Raw genomic sequence first — 14,547 nt, forward strand, 5'->3', positions numbered from 1 at the left:
ATAAATGTTCAGGCTATAGACGTCATATATAGATTCTGGCTTTGGGTGCCATGCCCAACCCCAGTTTTTCCAACACTGACGCAGAGCAATTCAAAATGGGCCCTTGGTTTATTACTTGGTGCCCACAGCTGTTCACTCAATCCTTTTTTACACATCTCAAGCTTTGTGCAACTGGTAAATTGAACAAAGTAATTTTGCTGCTGCTGTTGTACATTGTGTGTTCAGAGATGCTCTTCTGCATACCACTGTTGTAATGAGTTAAGGAGGGAAATGGGGTGGTGAGGCGGTCCTGACCACGGCCATCCAATCTTGACAATGTTTTCGGTACAAATTTTATGTCTTGTTTTCAGTCCTGCACCAGAGTGTAGGAAAAATAAAGATAAAATTATTTTGCCAGTCTTTCCTTCTTCTAAAAGTGCCGTGAAAGCGTTAGCGCCCAGTTTCGTATGTTAGCCTCTCGACACCTTGGGTGGCTTAAATGCCCTCTACCCATGTGGGATGAAGCCAGTTGTGTGAACTACCCCCCCCCCTTACAATCCCCACGGTACAGATTACAGGCAGCTAATAGCATAGCGCAGACTTAAACCAGGCTATAGGCCACATGGCTTACTCTGGCAATTTCAATTTCACGAGCAAAGCCTAAGCCACTCAGCAGCAATAGCAGCAACATAGATAGATAATTAAGCAAATTACATTTTAAAAAGCATCAAACTTGTAACAGAAATGAATATTGTGTTGAGAACTATTTGGCAGGGACCATGGCTGAGCTGCTTCTGCCCACTTTTGAAAATCATCTTATTTTATTTTCACATTTCCAGCTAACATAATAACATAACATAACATAACATAAGGTAATGGCAAGAATAGGCCATTCAGCCCAGCAATACTCGCCTTTTCCTACCCTAATACATCAAATTAAAACATATTTATTGTCTGACGTCATGTTTGATATGACTCAAAGCAAGCGATTTGCAAGAGAACTCTGATCAGAAGCAGCACCCTGTTTAAACAGTGTGTACATTACGGCTATTTTATTTTTCAATTGGTTATTCAGGGAAGCAATCTGCACAAAGCCTAGGGTGCAATGTTTTCTGATGATCTCCATGTCAAATTCTTTTATTTAGATTTTTGAAAAAATCATTTTAAAAGCTATGTATTTAAAAAAACAATGTTTTATTCTCTACTTCCATACCTGCTCCTATGCTTGAATTAAAAAAAATAATTTCAGTACATCTTCACTGTACTGATAAATAATGGTACAGTACAGTTCTTCACTTGCTTACCAGAAAAGCTTACAAAGGGCCATGTTTACCCTTGGTAAGATGAGTAATATATATTAACCCTTAATTTAATTGAATTGAATGAATGAGCCATAGATCATCAAACTAAGATACAATTGGAGTCACAGGGTCAAAGGTCAGGGTCAAATATCAGTTTCATTTTTAACATTCTTAATTCTGCAACATGTTGTTTCTAAAACTAAATATTGAAATATGTTTAAAAACCAATCTGCATCAAACAGGTTTCACATCAGTTTTTCAATTAACATGAGGGGAAAGAATAGGTGGTTTCTCCCAGAAACCACTGTTGTTCAAAGGGTTAAAGGGGTGGAAAGGTCATATGATCTCATCAGTTCATGTTCTGAAAAATTGTTGTCATTAGCTATTATTGTTGTTGTTGCTGCTGTTGTAGAATGTTGTACAAATGAGTTCACATACAGGACAAATAGTATCCACAGGTTAAAAACCTCAATAGGGTACAGAGGGTACCCCCTTAACCTGCGCCACACAATACATATCCAACTCCAAGGGTCATACGCCTGCGTTAAGGGTGTATCATTGGCTAACTAAGTGACATTGAATAAAAGCAATGAACAAAATAAATATGGTATTTCACGACTTTAATGGTGGATATAGAATGAGTGATGCGCACCAGGCTTTTTCCACGGCTTACCTAGTAAAACTGCACTCGTATTCGTTTATAAGGGCATAATCAAAGTAACTGGGTAGTATTAGAATACACCCGCTATTACTGACAGTTCCCGTTAGAATATGAAAAATTCCGTCATCGCTCCTGGTAAGTCGCTAAAAGCTATCAACCGGTTAATTTCTCTCAACGACATTGAGATCCAAGATTGAAGCCGCATCGAGTAGGCTATGTCTGCATAATGCAGGACTTCCAAATTCCTATTCACCATAATTTACGGACAATACAAACCCCACCCCCTCTCATCCGTCCACTCATGTCCTGCCCCTACACCTCCAAGGTATGGTTCGATCTTCTATCCGCTGAAACTGGAACGGTGCCCGCAATGGCGTGAGTCTTGATTGGTCACCGCCCTTGTCGGTCATTTTCTGCTCTCCATGTCTCCCCGATGTACTTTAGCAGGTCGGTAAAATGACGTGCTGAGGGTCGTGGGATTTGTAGCTGAGCGCCACAGTAAACTCAAGTCATAGAAAGATACCCTGGACAGCGCACCTTCTGTCTCCGCTAATTCTGCTTGCCTAGGCTACCAGTGTTTAGGCTACTGAAGAAAATAACTAGCGCAGCATAGGCTACATCACCGGGACAATTTCCCTCAATTTATTATGGTAAGGGCGGTTTCTCTTTATCCTTGTCGTATTATTGAAGGATGTGTTGATGTCTTGCTAAGCTAGGCTTAGCTGGTGATGCTATCAGTGTCACCACATGTGCTATGTTCATTGAAAGGAAGAGGATGCTGTAGCATATTTATCGGGAAATGTTGGGTTGTTGCTGCGATATATAATTTATTAACAGCTTCGTAACGAGAGACGCCATGTAGCGAAAATGTGTGGAGGGGCTTCATTTGTAAAGCCACTTTTTTTTTTCTCGTGCCGAGTGATAACAACACAAACATCACAGTCTACGCATTTAAGGTAGAATTGCATGGTAAATAATTTTACTCATATCTGTCATATAGTCAGCGACTTCGGTACACGGCTCTACAAACTTTCACACATGCACATGTATATGTATGTTACAGCGCCACATGAAACGTCTCCATTATATCATTATAAGGTGGATCTATTAGTATGTATTTATTTTTGAGACCCCCAACTACCCTTTTATTTTTTACATGCATGTAACTTTAGAGGCAAAAAAGACATTTAATGGTATTTTAATTCACCCATACATTCCAAAAGTATCACATTTTAACAATAGAGTCATGCAGATGCTTTTTGAAGAGCAACCATGTGGAGACCTGAACATTTAGTGAAATGCAAGCTTTTGTTATTTTAACATGCTGCACCATTGAACAGGAAATAGTGCCACATATTCTTCTTCTCTTGTTCACTAATGAAGCTTGGTGGCCTTTGTTATTCCAGAAAGTCAATGTGTCAGCCAAAAGGTGTTCTGCTGTCAGTCAAAAAGAATGAGACAGCTTTACAGAGAAACAACAAACATATGTGTGTTTATCAGATAGAGGAAACTAAAGTTGAAGGGCATTTTATAAAGTGTATTTTTCATATGGAAAGCCGTTTATCCAACCACCACAAAGAAAAGTAATTTTCCAACGAAATACTGCTTGGTTCAAAGGATTTTTGTTGAATTGACATATATTCAAATAAATAAATAAATAAACTGCCAGTACATTTGCTCCTTGTATTATGAAGTTTAAAATATTTCCCCAAATTATCTACTTATCATTGGAATTATGTCATTATGTGTTTGAAAAGCCTGAAAAGTGTGAGAAAACAAGGCCTCAGAACTCACAATTTCCTCTCTTCAAAGGGATAAAGGTTTTCTCACAGAAGGGAGGCACTGCTAAAAAGGTTAAAAAAGTTTAACTTTTAATCATTTTTGCTTGAATTCCAAGAAAATTCCTGGCTAGGACTACTGTGTTAACCAAACTGTGATATTCTCACTGTAGTAATAGAAACACATACTGCCTGGTTTTGTGAAAAAAGCCAAGCCAGGGAAAGTACCTGAAAGTATATCATTATTAAATAATCTTCTAACAATGGCTATGATTAATTATCTATATATTTAAATGCATATATAAATGATGAGTACGCTTGTCTCTGCTCTTGCCGCGCCGTTGAAGGACACTATGATCCGTCAGACTGTTTAAGTAGGCATGAGGCAAAGTGCTGAAGGTAGCACACACTGCAGGGTGATCCAGTTCTGTGTGTCCCTCAGTCCAGGAAACAAAACACCCAAGGGTTATGCCTCGGGACCTTCGGTCACCCTCCCCCCCATGCCAGAAGAGGCTCCAGACTGAAATTTCAGATCCCTGTTCCCTTTAAATCATTGCTCTGACTTTTGTTACTGTACACCGTGGTGTGACAGATCAATAAACATTAAAGTTGGTGGAAATGGAAGGAGGGAGTTGGGAGAGGAGCCATTTTGAAGGTGGCTCGCTTGGCAAAGATTAGGCCCTACATTGCCCATCATTGTGCGGGGGGCTTGAAACTCTTTAGTCATGCTACGTTTAAACAAATATTCATGACCCCAGTTCACACCAGGGCCCTGGCATCATGTTGCTTATTTTAGATGAACATTTGTTGTAGCTGTGACCTTCCTGAAGATAAAGTAAGAACATTTTAAAATAAAATCTAAAAAAACTTTCAAAAAATATTCAAAACAGAAGAAGAAACAGAGTCTGAGCATATAGTGTTATTTTTCTGTGCAGTAAAAGAACATTTTGCTGCATGTTTTGAAATCTGATGCATGTCTGATGGTAGTCTGATGCATGCTGCTTTGGGGGGAGAGATCAATGCTTTACTGAAGGTCATAGTGTGTTGGGTCCTGTATCATGGTATGATACCTCTGAACAGAGAGAGCCTATTTGGACATGGTCCAGAAACACAATAATGAACCGTTCTATGTAGAAAGGTTCGAAGACCACCTGAACACTGGATATATGCAGGTGTCATGTGCAATATACAGGTTAGTTATGCAGAAAGTCTCAAGGTTTATGTGTTTCTTAAAAAGCTTTAAATGCGGTCTGATGTTATATACGGAGTGTATCTGACTATGGCTGACAAATAGAGGGTAAGTTTTAAAATGGAATCCAAACATAAAATAATAATAAAATTGTATTTTTCTAGGGCAGAATACTGTATCACAACATTTGCTCCAACCTTTAGAATGACATTTAAATGCCAGCATTAGACCACTATCTCGAAGGGGGTTTGTGCCTGCATTTTCATTCCTAATTGCATTTATATAATTCATTCATTCTTTTTTTAATGCGGAAAAACATTTCAGTTCACATTGATCATAGTTATTTTTTTCTCACTTTCAGGACCAACTAGTGGCCTTTGACAAGAAGGTGAATTATTTTGTGGACTATTTATTTGGTGAAAGAGGTGAGTACTATACAGTATATCTAATAAGGGCATAGTGCTGACATCCTTTGGGTATACTGAGACAGTATGTACTTAGTGCAGTAAACACTGAATACACACAAGGGAGTGCTCACCGCTAAAAGCAATGGTAGCATTCTGCCAATTATGGAAATGGACTTGTGGGAACGATTTATATATTTCATCCCAGGTGTAAACATTGTAGCCCGTCTTGGATCCAGGTCATAGTATCTAATCTGATTTACTTATATAAATAATACAAATCCTCACCACATAAGCTCAGCTTGTTTCGGAAGGTTGCGCGGGATGAAATTCAGTTGGCAAGGTTGGCGGAAAGGACACCTGTGATTAGGTGATTTTTTGATTTACAAAATGGCCCCCGTCAAAGCGACGGTTAACAGCTCTGATTCATTCCCGTCACGGACTGGCTCAGCGGCCATTTCCCTGGATACCGACATCGTGCCGGTCTTGCCAAGGCCCTCGCCAGATTGAAACAGCACCTGTCCTGGAATACAAATACAAAATGGCAGTCCGGACAGCTCAGTAGCGGAAAAGTGATGAACTGTGAAAAGGAAATACTGATCTGTCACAACAAGTCTGTCATAGTATCACATAGTATCACGCAAACTCTGGGAACTGTGAAGTGTCTGGCACAAGATTCTTTTGTATTCACATTAAATGGTGATTGAGCTAAGCAGACTGTGGTTGGATTAATAATCATTTTAAAACCAAAACTGCTCCTCTTCAAGTGCTCCAATTGCCAAGTACGATTAGCTGTACACAAATGCTTCCCTATTTTCAGGTTCAGAATGCAAACAGCACATTTACAGAATTTTAGCTATTATCTCAATAGAAAAAGATAACTCAATGTTGAGTAGTAAGCATATCATTTATCTACCCACACAATAATGAAACTGAATGATTACTGATGATTATTAATAACTGTACATTGTTTTTCCCCTCATTTCTCAGATTCCAGAGTGAGAGGATGGCTCTTGTTGGATTCATATCTACCCACACTATCCTTCACCCTAGTCTACCTTCTTATAGTATACCTTGGACCAGTGTACATGAAGAACAGGCCAGCATATTCATTGAAAAAAGTATTACTTGTATACAACTTTTCTGTGACTATGCTCTCTCTCTACATGCTCATTGAGGTAAGGATCAAAAGCACCATGGGGAAAAAATCGGTATTTGCCTTGTGAATATTGTGCAACACATCTTAACTGTGTTACCAAAATCCTAGTTATCCCAGACAAGCCCCTGCAAATACCCTTGATTGAGTGTGCCGGTCTGTGCGCGAGTGCTTTTTACATTACATTACATTTTGATTGTTTTGCTCAAGTAGCTAGGCTCTTTTGAATCAGATTAGCTCATATTTTATCCAAGCCCTGGGTGGACTGCAGGAAGACATTGCATTCAGAATGGCTCATTAAATTACACAGTTCCAGGGACAGTTACAGGCATCCTGAATTGCAAATGGCATTAACATAGGCTTTTCTTGATGCGTTTTAGGGTTTGACTGTCATACAGTCCTTACGTTTTTAGCAGAGCTTCAGTGCTTTAATCCAATTTAGATGTGAAACATTAATATTACAGTCAAGTAATGTGTTTTAAAAGTGGAGGCCCTCCAGGTGCTTTGAAAATACAGAAGTACGATCAGTGTTAACACGGGAATGAAATGGCGTGGTATCGGCCAGCGTGGAGAAGGAGCTGCTCCTTCCAGTAATGCTGTCTGCGTCTCCTCACGTGCGGGAGCCAGAGTGAATTTTTGAAAAGGCCAGACTGAGACGCCGAAGGGGGATGGCAGAGTCGTGGCCGTGAGCGAGAGTCACACTGCGTACGCGCTCTCCGGGGGGCAGGGCACCCCGCTGTCTTTCTCACTCTCCCTCTCTCTCACACTCTCCTTCCCTCTCTCTCTGCCCTTTTCTCCCTCTCTCTCTCCCTCCCTCACACTCTCCCTCTCGCACTCTCTCTCCCTCTCTCTCGCTCTCTCTCTCACTCCCTCTCACACACTCTCTCTCCCTTTCACACACTCTCTCCCTCCCTCTCACACTCCCTCTCTCTTTGGATTGATGTGGTTTAGTTGTGTGCCAGGTGTGGGAATTCAGTCGGGAAGACCTGGGCATTATTTTATCCATAACATTAATGACCCAGATGACCCAGTGTCACTGTCTCACAAGGTTTTACAAAGAAACCACAAGCCTGAACAAAAGGGAAATGGTGGACTGTGGAATTGCCTCAAAAAGCAAATACACTCACTGAGCACTTTATCACTAATACTGGGTAGGGCCTCTCTTTGCTCTCACAACAGCCTGAATTCTTCATGGCATGGATTCCACAAGAATGTTGAAACATTCATTTAAAATTTTGTTCCATGTTGCATTACGCAATATCTGCAGATTTATCAGCTGCACTTTTATGCAGCGAATCTCCCGTTCCACCACATCCCAGAGGTGTTCTATTGGATTTAGATCTGGTGACTGGGAAGGCCACTGAAGAACATTGAACTCATTGTCATCTTCATGAAACCAGTTTTTTGATTTGTGACATGGTGCATTATCATGCTGGAAGTAGCTATTAGAAGATGGGTACATTTTGGCGATGAAGGGACCATGCACAATCCCAGGAGATCAGCAGTTACGGAAATACTCAAACCAGCCAGTCTGGCACCAATAATCATGCCACGGTCAAAATCACTGAGATCACATTTGTTCCCCAGTCTGATGGTTGATGTGAACATTAACTGAAGCTCCTGACCCGTATCTGCATGATTCTATGCCTTGCAATGCTGCCACATGATTGGCTGATTAGATAATCACATGAATAAGTAGGTGTGCAGGTGTCCCTAATAAAGTGCTCAGTGAGTGTAGTATGCTCAATATAATGTATAGAAAAAACAATAATGTAATAAAAACCAAATATACATTTAAAAAAGATGAAATTAACAGATAATGATGTCCACTCACACCTGATGACATATTATTTATGTTTTAGGTATTGGGAAATGATTCGGGTTACACATGAATGAAGTCATTTTTAGAGCAAACTCTAGCTTCAGCTGAAACATAACCACAGGCACCAACAGTCTGAATCTGAAAGCAACATCAGAATGCGTGAACTGAGACCTTATCTGTGCTCTTCGGGAATTTCAGTTCTTGCTCTTGATTGCATCTTCAATCTGTGGTGTCAGACATAGGTCAAGTTCATGTTGATGACAAATGTAGATTATGATCATGTCATGCTTTTTTTTTCTCAAAATCTTTACCCAGTTGTGCACCGAGGAAATAATTAATGATTGATTTTCCTATTGTGATTTGCTATTATTTCAATTCATAAATGCACTGAAGTCAGGAACCCTAACTATCTGTGTTGTTGAATCAGGAGCTGTAGTGAATGGGCCTGAGCAAAAACTGGCACACATTCCAGTCTAAGATCTGAATTTCACACTCTAGCCAGAGTGAATGTGAAAGGACAGAGCGTGGCTAGCTTAGCTCATTTCAACTTGACAGCTCAGTGAAAGGGATTCTCACTATACCAGGTCAGCCTGTACCCCCGTAGTGAAGTCCCAGATGGTATCACCAGTTCCAGATAACCTGCAGAGATACTGGAAGCTTCCGCCGCCTGGTGGTCATACTCTGCTCTGCAGAGCCACCATCCTGTCGGTCCTGAGTGGCCCAATTCACCCGCGGATGATGGACATGGCATGTTTGCTCCCATGGTTGCTCACGTTGTGGCATGACAGAACATTGTTCACTGACTGTCGCCTAATGGTGCAGTGCTGCTTCACAGATTCCAGCCATTTACTTGTCGCTTTAACTCTGACATCATTCCCAGCTGACAATTATTTTAAGGAATGTGATGTTTAGATGCCTGATACTGGTATTGATTTCATGTTACTGGGGTTTTCAAAATCAGTTTTGGCCGCCCTTGGGTAGAATATTTGAGGCTGAATGGGTTGGTAGTATATATGCTAAAGATGTATATTTTCATGAGGACAACTGATGATTAAAATAATGTTTCCAAAATAAGAGGCCAGATATGAAAATAGGCTATTTATACAGAACCACAATATCTGATTTGGCATTATAACTACAGTGTAAGTTAACTACTCATAGCTTGTTATTTCAGATATATATTTTAATATATTCAGATACAATATATTATACATCTAGCCATCTACTGGACTGGACCATTATATAAGACTAGTATATTGCACCCACAGAACATATTAGCACTTTCTAACTGAAAGGTAGAACTGCTTATTTCCTTGAGAGCATTAAGACTGAACACAAATCCCCAAAATTGGAATCACGTCAATGATCTCCTCCCACTATTAGGACACAGATACAATAATTGACCTCCAAATGGAGGGGCATAGAGCATTTGATGATTACTTAAATGCAATTATTTTGATGAGAGCATTCGCATATCCCTCTTTGTCACAGATTATGCAGTCGAAACCTCATCTGACCCAATCCTATTACAGCTGCTCTCAATATCATAGCACCGCCCCCCCCCCCCCCCCCCCCCACACTGTGAGAGAAAAGGATGTTTATCGCTGAGTCTGAGGGTCTGGGGCACTGGGAGGTGCTGTGTTTATGAGAAACTTCATACTTTGGGTAAAGGAAGGCAGGACAGAGGAGACAGAGAGAACATTTTGTGGTTTTACGGTGGCTTTCTGTTTCAGCTGATATCTGCATCCTGGGCAGGGGGTTACCGGCTACAGTGCCAGAGTCTCCACGGCGCGGGAGATGCCGACATCAGGGTGAGCCCACCCACCGACTCATGTACTAATCCCCTCATCCCCTTTCTCCTAAGGAGACTAGCGATGAGCTGACCCCTAACAGCCGTCTCCACGCACGGTAGTTCATGGGTATTACCTCCAGTGAGGTCCGTAAGTCCATAAGTGTATTTGGACAGTGGTACAACCTCTGTTCTTTCGGCTCTTTCTTTTATCTCAGCCTCTTAATGGCTTCCTTGGCTGTCATTGGCTCTGGTCCTCATGTTGACAAATGCAATAACAGACTCCAAGGGCAGTCAAAGGTCTAGAATCAGGACTAGATACTGAAAGCTTTCTTATACCTACCAATTGGAAACAGCTGAGGAGTGTCCAATTACTTTTGGTCCTCTACAATGGGGGGGACTATGTATAAACAGAGATGCAATTCGGACATACATCACTCGGTATGGATGTAAATACCCTCAAATTAAAGGTGGCAGTCTGCACATTAGCCTCATATTCATTGTTTCATTTCAAATTCAATGTGCTGGAGTACAGAGTCAAATGAATATAAATTGTATCACTGTCCAAATACTTACGGACCTCACTGCATACAATCAACCTGTTTTTGTAATGGTTATATAATGTATAGTATGCAGCCAGTTTAATCGGGAGTAGAATGTAGCTTCATCATAAAAAGTCACTGTGGCCAGTTCTTTTGTGTTCCAACGTGATAGAAAAGACTGCAAGGCTTTTCAAAGCCAAACACGTTTTCTCAGTTGTGTGTGGTGTGAAAATGGAGGTAAATGGAGGGCACTTCCTGTTCCAGAACTTGGGAGAGTGCTAGAGGGCCCGCCTTTTCTGGGAAAGAGTAGTAGGTATGTTGATGCATCAAAAGCTATGCTCATGTGCTTGGACTACCTACAGTATGCCGACATCACTCGAAAGTTATATGATTAAGCGTATGTACTTAACATGAATGGCATATATCACAAATGAGAATGGTGTTAAAAATACCATTATGGCATTTTTAAAATAAGCCTGACCACCAGCATGGCACATTCCAATTTCATGGCTGCCTTTCATCTTTGCATCTGTGCTCCTCTCCACAGCTTGAAACAAACTGCATCTCCGATATTCACCTCAGTGTTGTAAATCAGCCAACAGTAATTCGACGCCCTCATTCTGAAAGAACACAAAACAAAGCCTTGTTCTTCTGAGTGATGTCTGCTTAATTTTAACAGGTTGCCAAAGTATTGTGGTGGTACTACTTCTCCAAACTCGTTGAGTTCCTGGACACCATATTCTTTGTTCTGAGGAAGAAGAACAATCAGATCTCATTCCTGCATGTTTACCACCATGCCTCTATGTTTAACATCTGGTGGTGCGTGCTGAACTGGATACCATGTGGCCAGAGTAAGTCAGAGTCATGTTCATTGTAATTCCGGGTTACAGTGTCAGACAAAAACAAAGAAAGAAATTCAATTACATTTAATTTTATTTGTATAGCACTTTCCCAAAGCAGTCTGTCCCAAAGACGCTTTACATAGTACCAGAAGGGAAGAAAAATGAGGAAATTAGGCCCTGAGCCTCTAAATAGCATATGTGGTAAACAACTTCCTAGTGGGAGAAAAACCCTCAAAACTGCTTAGAACAAACTCCTGGATTGCAGTTGTGGTTGGAACGAAAACCAGCATACACAGGGGTACTCCAGGACAGAGTTTGGGAACCACTACTCTATCCGCGGCATCGGCCTGCAGGAGAAAAGGTTTAGAGAAGTCAGGGCTAATCAAGAGAGAACAGCCACACAAGCAGGTTTTAATCCTCAGAAATGCCACCTGGCACTGCTCCGTCCACTGGACTGGATCTAAGGCTCCCTTTTGAGTGAGGTCAGTCAAGGGACTAGCAAAACTAGAAAAATCCGGGATAAACCGGTAATAGTAATTCGCTATCCCCTAGAATGACCTAATTTGGTTTTGGGATGGTCACACCCAAAAATGCCTGTGGTTTTATTGACCAGAGGATATGCCTGTGCCAGTCATTACTCTGGATAATAATGTCATTCAGATAGGCAGTGGCATGCAGTGTTAACAACCTGTCCATCAGACACTGGAAGGTAGCCGGGGACCCATGCAAACCGAACGGGAGAGTGACGAATTGGTGTAAACCGAACAAAAGTGTGGCAAAAGCCGATTTTTCCTTGGACCCTGGAGACAAGGGAATCTCCCAGTAGCCCTTGGTTAAGTCCAGTATCAAAATAATTTTAGCAGTGCCAAACCGATCCAGCAGTATGTCCACCCATAGGATGGGTATCAACTATTCTAACTATAGTGCCTGGGCGTATGCATGTGCTGCTCTACGTATAAGGTTGAGAGGGGAGAGAATGTGTCAGCAAAGTCTTAGAAATTAAAGATTAGAAATTTCCGGTCCCAGCTCATCTGCAGCCTAGCTCGTAGGTCCAAGACTTATTGAATTTAATTTTTACTTTGACTTGGACCCACAGGTCCAAAATGCCATCGGGCCGTCGGTTTATGGGTGGTAGAACTGACGTCCAATAATTTGTCTACCTCTTTCAATGTGTCTAACATAAACGAGGTGCCTTGATCTGTGAGAATCTCTTTTAGGATTCCCACACAATAATTTTTTTAACAGCGCCTCCACAATAGTCTTTGCCCTTCCCCCTCATGGGGTCTGGGCAAAAATAATAAACTAAAATAACAAATGCAAAGAAAATAAACCAACTCGCATAGCTTTTAGGCTCACTCTGTCTTTTTGACAATGAGTTCCCGGTCTCAGCCTGCTGCATGAAGAAGAGAATACGGTCCCAAAAAGCATCATGGCTTCAGCACATATGGAGCAGCCTTTTTGGCTTGTATGCCTGATTTTATTTTCACAGTTTAGGCCCAATAAATGTATTTCTTCAGCATTTTTTGTTCATTCATTTTGATTACCTTTTTTGAAAAGTTGGCTTTACTCCATTTCCTTATACCTATGTTCCCTATAATTATTTCGAAGGTTTCTTTGGACCAACCCTGAACAGTTTCATCCATGTGCTGATGTACTCCTACTATGGACTGTCCACCATTCCATACATGCACAGATATCTATGGTGGAAGAGATATCTCACACAAGCCCAGCTGGTGAGTTAAGTTTGTCAGTTGGTTAACAGGTGATTAGTGTGAGGGGCCATCTTACGCTAGCTTCTTTTTCACAGGTCCAGTTTGTGCTGACCATCACACACACCCTCAGCGCTGCAGTCGTTCCCTGTGGGTTTCCCATCGGCTGTCTCCTGTTCCAGTCCTCCTACATGACCACCCTGGTCATCCTCTTTGTTAATTTTTACATACAGGTAAAGAGAGCGGCTAATTGTAGTATAAAATAATAAAAGTTCAAGGGAAACTGTAATGAGCTAGATGGGCTTTTATCGACATTAGGTGGCTTAAACTGGCTTAAAATTACAGAATTAGTTCAAGCCACATAGCATTTCCCAGACCAATGTATAGGTAGTCTAGTCCCACTTCTAGTTTTTGGTCCTTACTGTATGTGACAGACAATGAATGTATCATGAATACAAATCTATTTGATTTCAGACATACAGGAAACGACAAGCAGGGGAAGAAAAATTACCCATTGGTGTAAGTGATGTCAACAAGGGTCATTCCAATGGATATTCCGCTTCAATCAATGGATCCAAACAAAAAAGTCAGTAGTTTTGGGCAGTGACTGAAGAGATTAACCACCTAGAGGGGTATCCAAATCTAAAGATGCTCTAAAACAGTGCTAAAGCTGAAACAGGGATCATTTACTGTTGTGTTTCGTATAGAACACTCTGTTCTTAATTCTTTATCAAGCGGTTTGTTTCCTTAAAGCTTGATAATGAAACCGTGCCCGGTACTGTATGTACAGTAGAGGGGCATGGTATGCATTGACTTTTTGGTAAGTGTCTGAAAACAAGGGTCTCAAGTTTGAAATTTCCATTCGTCACTGATATCACTGTGCAGAGAAGGAAGTTTGCCATCAAGAACACATTACAGACGGTGAATATTTTTACTCAAACAGTATTGAATGGGATGCAATTGACCATTTTCACAATGCATTTTATTTTCTAATATTTTTGTACTGTATGCCATCTTCCTGTGTGAAATACATATAATAGTAATGTACCAAAATATCCCTTCAGCATTATTAAAAAAATTAAACAAATGATGCCTTAGAAACACAGAACCTTCTACCTGATGAATCACAATCATTTCAGTGTGTCTGAATGTTCACATGTGCAACCATGCAAGCTGTAGTACATTTAACAAAAGTATTTTAGAAAATTATATTTTAAAAAATGTTCTTACAATTTTCTTAGACTTTATAAGTGGTCAATTAAGGAAAATGTTATTGATCAATGTGTGTTTGGGGATGGATAACAATATCAGAAAAAATAAAGTCATAAAAGACCAGATTTGCCTGTGACCATGATTTACATTAAATTTTTTAAGT

The 14,547-nt window shown here is 40.7% G+C and overlaps 1 protein-coding gene across 1 annotated transcript; it reads left to right on the forward strand.

Annotated features, from left to right (window-relative positions):
- Positions 1–2,369: 2,369 nt before the first annotated feature.
- elovl2 (ELOVL fatty acid elongase 2) lies at positions 2,370–14,507 on the forward strand. The gene is made up of 8 exons (XM_061237363.1): positions 2,370–2,591; positions 5,270–5,333; positions 6,303–6,490; positions 10,024–10,101; positions 11,301–11,472; positions 13,072–13,196; positions 13,271–13,405; positions 13,647–14,507. The coding sequence occupies exons 1-8, from the start codon at positions 2,589–2,591 to the stop codon at positions 13,764–13,766; spliced, it is 885 nt and encodes a 294-aa protein (XP_061093347.1). The 5' UTR covers positions 2,370–2,588; the 3' UTR covers positions 13,767–14,507.
- The last annotated feature ends 40 nt before the right edge of the window (positions 14,508–14,547 follow it).

The sequence above is a fragment of the Conger conger genome, chromosome 4 (assembly GCF_963514075.1).
Source record: "Conger conger chromosome 4, fConCon1.1, whole genome shotgun sequence".
NCBI lineage: Eukaryota > Metazoa > Chordata > Actinopteri > Anguilliformes > Congridae > Conger > Conger conger.